Source organism: Rhagoletis pomonella, unplaced genomic scaffold (assembly GCF_013731165.1).
Source record: "Rhagoletis pomonella isolate Grant_MI unplaced genomic scaffold, Rhpom_1.0 Rhpom_scaffold_00001, whole genome shotgun sequence".
Taxonomy (NCBI): domain Eukaryota; kingdom Metazoa; phylum Arthropoda; class Insecta; order Diptera; family Tephritidae; genus Rhagoletis; species Rhagoletis pomonella.
In genome coordinates, this window is record NW_023458555.1 from 15295675 (window position 1) to 15304753 (window position 9079).

A 9079-nucleotide genomic window follows, 5' to 3' on the forward strand; every position below is an offset into this window, starting at 1 on the left:
AAAAAAAAAACTCGCGTGTAAGTAACTCTTTTTAATTTTTAAAGTATCCCACCAACACTAATGTTTGCCGTTCTGACCAATCCGAGGTTCTTATTTGTTCAAGATGGCAAAATTTTGTCAGTAGATCTTTTTTGTTTTTAATATACATACATACATATTTTTGGTATAATTATTATTTTGTTCTTTTGTCGGCTAACCGAGCTGATCTAGTATTATAAATATGTATGCATTTATGTATGCGCATTGGTATGCGTCGAGGTTAGCACTGGTTTGACGGGCTGCTCTTAGTTAAGCCGGCCATTGTGATGCTCAGGAGAAAATTTCCGTGTCCCAACATATCTTTAAATTTAATTCCGATCGCTTAATGAAATTTTCCCCAATCTGTTTAAGTTCTTCAGCGTGTATAGCATTCGCACAGGAAGTGCTGAATTGGTTATACCTCTTCCCCTTCCCTGCAGCTCTATCAGGAATCCTTATATGGTCCCCACACTTTTCGGTCATATGGCCAGCGGCTTAGTGTTCCATTAATATTCCAGTGGAATGCTTCCTCATTTCGTTGATCTACATATTTCCTGGGTTTATCCCCAACCCAGTAGGCCGTCAGGTAGTCCCAATTATGAATAGTTTTCACCTCACTTTTCATCTGCGGAGCATAACAGCTTCCATGACTATTATTCTATAATATAATCCATATACATAAATCAAAGTTACTTTATAAAAAGTTCATAAAAATTGTCAACAAAACTTTCAACTTTTTATTAAGGATTTCTAGAAAACTTTCGATTACGCAGTTTTATAACCCATTCAATTTTATTCTAATGCATTGCAAGTTTAAACCGACTAAAAAATGTATTTTATTCGACAAGTGTAATTTAATTTTTTAAAATTATAGTTTTAACGGTCTCCCGCATTTTATTTCATAAGAAATTAATGCTTATATGGAAAAAAATGCAAAAATCCGTTACAAAAAAAAAGTAAGTGAGCCTGGGCCACACTGTAGAAGTGAAACTTACGTTAGATATCTAATTTGTGTCATAATCAATATATCGAGGGCTTATATTCAATACAATCTGGAACAAAACGGTCTTCAGATTCGTGTTTAGCGAGCCCAAAAACATTTCATAGACTAGCTTTGGTCAACGGAACCTTTCATAGAGTTTTTTTTTGTGGACCTGTGTATTTAATGCAAAAAAAATACATTAAACTAATAGTGAATATTATATAAGAATAAGGTGTACACTTTCATTTGCCGCCTAGTGTATGTACACTTGAATAGATTTATACACTTCACATCTCATCTAAAATGCAATATATTTATATACATATGTATGTATGTATTAGATGTGTATGTATGGAATCCATAGTATGGGTATTCCCACTCTGCAGGCTCTAAAGTCAGCCATTAGCCCTTGCCAACACTCAATATAAATTGATTACCACGATTTGTAAAAGGCTTTGCAACTTGCAAATTATTCTAAATTACTGCCATTTGCCAATATCACAGCATTTCCTTGGTTTTGTTGAATTCTAATATACTTAACAGCTTTGCAATTACTTTCATCTTATTCGCATTTGTTTTTATTTGCAATATATATATGTATATATGTTTATCTTGTATAGTTTGCCTACTAACTAAAGCCGCGGAGCTGTGTATTAACTTTTGCATGCTTACACAACTTTTTCAATAAGATAATTATTTTTATTTTTTTTTTTTACTTTGAGAATGGGCCATAAATTTTCGATTTCTCCTTTCACTATCTAATTTATTAAAATTAAATCACTTTCGTTGTTTTGGACATTCGGTGTATTTTTACATACATAAATACATGCATATGCTAATACTAATCTACGCATGAAACTGCGGGAAGTCAGAACCAGATTTGGTAATTTTTTAAACAAATAAAAATAAACAAACAAAAAATTTTAATACAAAAACGTATACATATCGCTCATTTGCTTCAATAGTGTCATAACTCAAAAAAGCAAGGCTTGAAAAAAAGGCTTTAGAGTTTTGAATTTACATATCGTTACTATAGTATGGAAAGGGTTACGCCTCATATCGTCACTGAAATACAAAAAGCCGTAGCTAACTAAAATTTTTTATTGCATAAATAATAGTTTTCGAAATATCTCGAGAACGGGGCGAGGAAAAAATTTCAAAAAAATCACACATACATACAACAAAATTCTCTATGAAAAGAAATGTTAAAAAAAAAATTCTTGAAAAATTTTTCATATACAAATTTTTTGGAAAAAAAAAAGTTTTTCAAAATATGCCATCTCAAAAAAAATTTAAAAAATCACAATGGTAGCTCTGAGTATTGCGTAATATTTAAGTGTAGTATTATGGGGTGCGCTCTAGAATAATTTGAGTTATGGTTTTTTTTTACACCGAAATTTAAAATTTTTTAATTTATTTCTGGAGTATCTTTGAGTATGCAGTCTTGTAGCCCATTAACTTCTCGTATAATAAAGTGCAAGATTTATGCTACTGCAAAATTGCGTTGATTTGTAATATTTTTTATGCTGACGGCTTTTTGCACTTTTTTCTTATGGAAGGAAATGCGCAAACCCGTTTTCAAAGAAAATTAAAAAAAAAAAATTACGTCAGCTTTGCAATCGCTTAAAACTTGCACTTTATTATACTAGAATTTAATGGGCTACAAAACTGCATACTCAAAAAAATTCTAAAAAAAAAAATAAAAAATTTGTAAATTTGTAATGTGCTCATTTAACTCAACTTCGGTGTAAAAAAAAAAAATCATAACTCAAATTATTGTAGAGTGCACCCCATAATACTACACTTCGATACTCGAAGCTACCATTGGGATTTTTTTAATTTTTTTGGTTGGTTTTTGCCTGGTTGGTATTATATATATTATTGTCATAATGCTGCTTATTTTTGACTCCAGATCTTCCAGTTACTGACGCATTTGAATTTACGTAAGTAGGTATATTTGTAGTCGTCGCGCAACTGTAGCACGTTCTTTGTTTCGAAGAATAGAGAACTCTACGCAGGGTATAAAATCATACATATTTCGAATGAAGTTCATTTATTTAACAAAATTTATTTTGTATACAAATAGTGAAGAGCAGTTGATTTACGAAAATAATTATGTATATTTTTTAGCAAACGCACTTTCAGAATGACATCTCTGCGCTGTTATCTCTCCGCCACTTTGGTCTTTATGGCCATTGCTTGCTCAGTACCCGCCTTCGCCGACACAAACAATGCGGAATTGGTGGCCGAAAAGCCAGCAGTGCCAACACCAGTGCAACTCGCTGCCAGCAGCTATAATCATTTTCGTCTACCCAGATCGATCAAACCACAAAAATACACGCTGCACGTGATCACACATCTCGAGAATCCGGAAAATCTTACCTTTGTCGGTGAGGTTGCAATGCATTTGATAGCATTGGAGGATACAAGCAACATCACGCTGCATGCGCTGAATCTTACTATCAACAGCAATGAAATAATATTACGTAATCTACGCGCCAAGGAAACCGAACAGAAGAATTGTGTGCGTGGCACCGAGGTGAATGCCTACCATGACTACTATATCATGCACTTGTGCGAACCGTTGCGTAGGGGTGAAGAATACATACTCACCATGCCGTTCTCGAGCATTTTGAATTTGAACTTGCGTGGCTACTATCGCAGTTCGTATGTGGATCGTGGCAGTAACGAAACCAGGTATGTGGAGAGAGGGGATGAGGCGTTTCATTTGATTGAACTTATATAAAACGTATTTCCACTTTCAGATGGCTTGCGGTCACACAATTCGAACCGGCGTCGGCGCGTCTCGCCTTTCCGTGCTTCGATGAGCCCGATTATAAGGCGAAATTTGTTGTTATACTCGGACATAATAAGAGGTATACAGCACTGAGTAATATGCCGCTGAAGGAGACACGCGCCATGTAAGCCAGTCAAATGTTTAATTCCAAAAACGGATTTTTATTCAAATATTTCTTTCCTCCTTCCTTTTAGGGCCGACAAAAAGGACTGGGTGTGGAGCGAGTTCGAAGAGTCGGTGCCCATGTCAACCTACTTGGTCGCCTACTCTGTCAACGACTTCGCATATGTAAACTCCGAAACTAGCTTGAAGAACAAAGTGCAATTCCGCACCTGGGCACGTCCGGATGCCATCGATCAGTGCACTTATGCTGCCGAAGTCGGACCAAAAGTGTTGCAGTACTACGAAGATATCTTCAACATAAAATTCCCATTGGACAAAATCGATGAGATTGCTATACCAGATTTTAGCGCCGGCGCTATGGAGAATTGGGGCCTTGTCACCTATCGTGAAACTGCATTACTCTATGCCGAGAATGTTTCCTCTTTGGAAAGCAAGCAGCGTGTCGCCTCTGTCATTGCACACGAACTGGCCCATCAATGGTTTGGCAATTTGGTGACAATGAAATGGTGGCAAGATTTGTGGTTGAATGAAGGTTTCGCTACCTATGTCGCCAGTTTGGGTATCGAGCATATCAATCCGGAATGGCGTGGTTTGGAAAAGGAGTCCGTCGACAACACCTTAGCTATCTTCAAGTTGGACGCACTCAAGAGCAGTCATCCGATTTCACAGGAAATTAATCACACCAACAAAATCGCCGAAATCTTTGACTCGATTTCCTACAAAAAGGGTTCAACTGTGCTCCGCATGATGCACCTCTTCCTTGGCGATGACGCCTTCCGCTCCGGTCTGCATTACTATCTCAAGAAACACGCTTACGCCAATGCAGAGCAAGACGATCTCTGGTCGGCGCTTACTGAGGCTGCGCATAAATTCCGCACACTCCCGAAATCTTTCGACATTAAAACCATCATGGATTCGTGGACATTGCAAACCGGTTATCCGATCATTACTGTGACACGCGATTACGAACGCAATCTGGCTAAAGTAACGCAGATACGTTACTTGCTTGACACAGTCGCTTCACGTAATGCCGAACGCAGCTGTTGGTGGGTGCCATTGAGCTACACCAGTCAAACGGAGACTGAATTCAACGCTACTGCACCGAAAAATTGGCTGCAGTGTAGCGAATTGCAAGAACCGTTGACCAAAACACTCAAAGATATGCCCAACCAGAATGAATGGATTCTTTTCAATGTTCAAATGTCGGGTCTGTACAAAGTGAAGTATGACGAACGCAATTGGAATATGCTGATTGAAACTTTGACCAGCGAGAATTACAACAAGATCCACGTGATCAATCGCGCGCATCTCATCGACGATGCTTTGACTTTGGCCTGGACTGGCGATCAGGATTACGATATCGCTATGCGTTTGATTGAATATTTAGTGCGCGAACGTGAGTATATACCGTGGAAGGCTGCTTTGGACAATTTGCGTGATGTCAACCGAATTTTGCGTCAAACTCCAGAGTATGAGTACTTTAAGGTGAGTGAGCTGGGTTTTATGTAGAGAAGGGTTTGTAATTTGTGGGATTGTAAGTTTTTCTCTAACATTTCGGAATGCTGCTATTTTAAAACTAACACTTTTCGCCAAATGGAAATGCGCTTCCATAGATTTTCTTTAATGTAAGTAAAATATAGTATCTAAATGTAAGGAACTCCCAAATTGGTCCGACCTATTTACAATGGCTTAAGGCATTTCATGCCATCTGCCTATCCGAAACTTGAGTCATATTCCGAGCGAAATAACAATTGCGAAGGTAGGTAGAATAGCCTAGCCAGTGTAGTCAAGAGGCTCCAAAAGTGGATCACCACTTCCTAGAAAAGTGAGGAATAGAAGAATTTGCTAAACTTCTGTTTGAGGACAGAGTTATCCTTTTAGAAATGATTACCACGTACGTAAATAATTACGCCAACATACAGGAAGCTGGACTAGAAGAGAAATTGAGAATCTTTATAGAAAGTCTTTCGCCAGGAAAAAAATCAGCGTTTATTTTACCTATCGTTTTGTGAGCTCAAGACCAGGAGGAGATCCAGGAGCATGTGGGAAGGGTAACAACGGTAGTGTTTCAAGTTTGTGGCGATCGCTACGCTTTCACTTATTTCAAGCTCTTGGAACTTTGCATTTGGAGACGAAGATATTATGAATCAGTAAAAATTAGGGGATGCTAGATTTTTCTTATTATTGATTGTGCGGAGGATTTGGGACACGCCACGTGAAAACCCCTTCCAGTGAAGACTAATAGCAAAGCCTCGGATGCAAGATTTTACTTATCTTGTTTTTTATTTCGATAGAAATTGTATGCCAGGAGCTAGAGTCACAGCGACCTACGTGAAATTCTGTATTCACAGAGTCCCTAATCAGCTGCCTTGAAAAAAAATTGCGCCGAGGACAACGTAATTAAATTAGAAGGTCTTTCAATTTGTTAAAAAAAAAACTTTTTAAAAATTTTATGACAATCGATGAAATTTAACAGCGCCCACCTCTAAGTGGGTCAATCCATGTCAAATCCACCAATGATTGGAATCGAACATTTTTTATTTGGATACATTTTGGTCAGATATTCGTTTTATTATATAACGACTAAGGAAAAAGAAAAAAATTTATCGAATGTTTAAAATTTCACAATTTCCCTGATTTTGCAATTTTATTTTCTGATCTCGTTTTAAAGATGATATTTGGGGCTATGAAAAAAAAGTTAATTTAAAATTCGAAAAAAAGAGTTTTTAAATTTTGAAAATCGTAGAAAAACTTATGAAAATTTTGGGATTTTTTTTTTTTATACAGTACTTGTCTTAAAAGATGTGGAAATTTTCAAGAAAGTGTTTTTGTTAAAGATATGAATTTCTGAATTTTGAAAAGATATTGCAACCTATATATTAAAAATAAGTTTTAATTTAATAAAAGTTGTTTAACATAATTTTATTAAGAGTTTACAAAAAAAAATATTTTTCAAAGTTAAAAAATTCATATCTTAAAAAACACCCTTGAAATTCAGCTTCTGTTAAGATACATTTTTGTTAACGATTTTTTTTATTTCGAATTCTGTTAAATTTTTTATTTTTCGAATTTTTATATTTTACATAGCCCCAAATACCACCTTTAAAATAAGACTATGAACATTTTTCTTTAACTAAATATAATAGTTTTTGAGACATTCAAAGGTAAACTTACAATCGTCTTTACAACTTGCAACGACTTTTATCGCAGCTCCCGCAGTCTAGTACTTCCTCGTGTGCTGAGCCGACCTACGTTTTCCGAGTACTTATGCACCAGAATTTTGGCACTATTTTAAATATATTTAGACAAGTGTGATTACGTTGGACCAACGCTACGGAGACCAACTCATGAATCACTAATATGTCAGTCCGGTCAGTTAGACTAAAAAAAAATTTTTGGTTAGAAATCAGAAAAGGGCACAGTTCTAATTGTATCGATTTAATTATTTAAGATATTTAAAAAAAAAAAAACTGAAAACGAATATTATAAACTCATTTTTACTTCCTCCGCAAAAAACCAAATGCAATTCTAGAAATACATGCGCAAAATACTCTCCCCCATTTACATTTATCTTGGAGGCTTGAATGCGACCACTGAAGCCAACACCGCACCGCACACCATACTCCATAAAGAGCTCATCGCCAGCTGGGCCTGCCGCTTTGAAGTTGAAGACTGTATACCAAGCGCACAGCATTATTTCAAGCAATGGCGCGCCGTGCCCAATCCGGATGAATACAATCCAGTACCGAAAGATCTGCGCTCGGTCGTCTACTGTACGTCCATACGTCATGGCAACGAAGAGGATTGGCAATTCCTTTGGGCACGCTATAAGAATTCCAATGTGGCAGCCGAGAAGCGTACCATCATTTCGGCATTGGGTTGCTCACGCGAAATTTGGTTACTGCAACGTTATCTGGAATGGGCGTTCGACAGCGACAAACATATACGCCGACAAGATTCCACCTTTGCTTTTGGTGCTGTAGCGCGTGGAGAAGTTGGCTTCCATTTAGCGCGAGACTATTTAATTAACAACATTGAGTTCCTACATGAATAGTAAGTGTTGATGGAGTAAATTTCGAATAGCAGGGCAATACTTTATTCTTCTTACCTCTCTCACTGAAATATTTAGCTATGAACCCAACGGTTCGGAGCTTCGTCGTCTATTTTCTCCTATCGCCAGTCAAATGAGTAGCCAACGTGAATACGAGACGATGCGCTATTTCTGTGATGAAAACAAACAGCTCCTACACAAGGTCGAACAGGGTGTACAACAGGCTTTGGAGACGATCAAGATCAATGCTCAGTGGAAGGAACGCAACTACAATGAGATCTCGCGTCGTTTGCGCAGTCGTTTAACGACAGATGAATTCTAAGCTTATTGGCTAGCTTAAAAGTAGTTATAAATACATACATTCATACATTTAAATACGTTTAAGTTATTGCGGACTTCTTTTCTAAAGCCTTTATGGCATTATCCATTTTATTCGATACGCTGGAATGATATTAAAGTAAATAAAATTTAAAATTTTTCGGCAATGGACGAAAAGGAATTTTATTAAAAGCTATTGTGTATTAATCGGTTTTATATCGAGCGCTCGAGATGTAAGCTACATTTCTGCATCGAAAAGAAATGTTAGAAAAAAAATTTCGCTTTGGGATATATCTCCTTTTGCTATATATGTTATCGGCCAAACCCGTTTTAGGACAAACTAGTTTTTCCTGAGCTAAACTAGTTTTATCTAGATCCGATATGCTCAGAATGAATAGAGAAGTCGATTAAGCCATGTCTGTCTGTCCGTCCGTCTGTCCGTCTGTCCGTCCGTGTACACGATAACGAGTAAAAATTTAGATATGTCAACGAAATTCGGTATGTAGGTTTCCTTTTATCCAAGGAAGGTCGGTATTGAAAATGGGCAAAATCGGACTATAACCGCGCCCACTTCCTATATAACGGTATTTTCGAAAAATGCAAAAAACTACGATATTTCAGTAAATATTGGATCCCAATTCGGTATCCGTTGGTGGTAGCAGAGGAAAAGGGTGAGTCTACTCTGGGTTGGAAAGATCAGGTAGAGAAGGACTGGGCTTCATTTGGCATTCCCAATTCGCGTCAGTTGGCAGAGAAGAGAAACGACTGGCTTGCTGTGTTGAACTCGGCC

At 37.1% G+C, this 9079-nt stretch overlaps 1 protein-coding gene across 3 annotated transcripts in view; it reads left to right on the forward strand.

Annotated features, from left to right (window-relative positions):
- Positions 1–8412, forward strand: part of LOC118739891 (aminopeptidase N-like) — a 41598-nt gene extending 33186 nt beyond the window's left edge. For all 3 annotated transcript variants that reach the window (XM_036471406.1, XM_036471398.1, XM_036471391.1), the window contains exons 2-6: positions 3131–3697; positions 3766–3921; positions 3992–5405; positions 7453–7973; positions 8050–8412. In XM_036471406.1, the coding sequence (XP_036327299.1) occupies positions 3147–3697; positions 3766–3921; positions 3992–5405; positions 7453–7973; positions 8050–8293 (2886 nt within the window). In that variant the 5' untranslated portion in view covers positions 3131–3146 and the 3' untranslated portion in view covers positions 8294–8412. The remainder of the gene's footprint in view (positions 1–3130; positions 3698–3765; positions 3922–3991; positions 5406–7452; positions 7974–8049) is intronic.
- Positions 8413–9079: the final 667 nt, after the last annotated feature.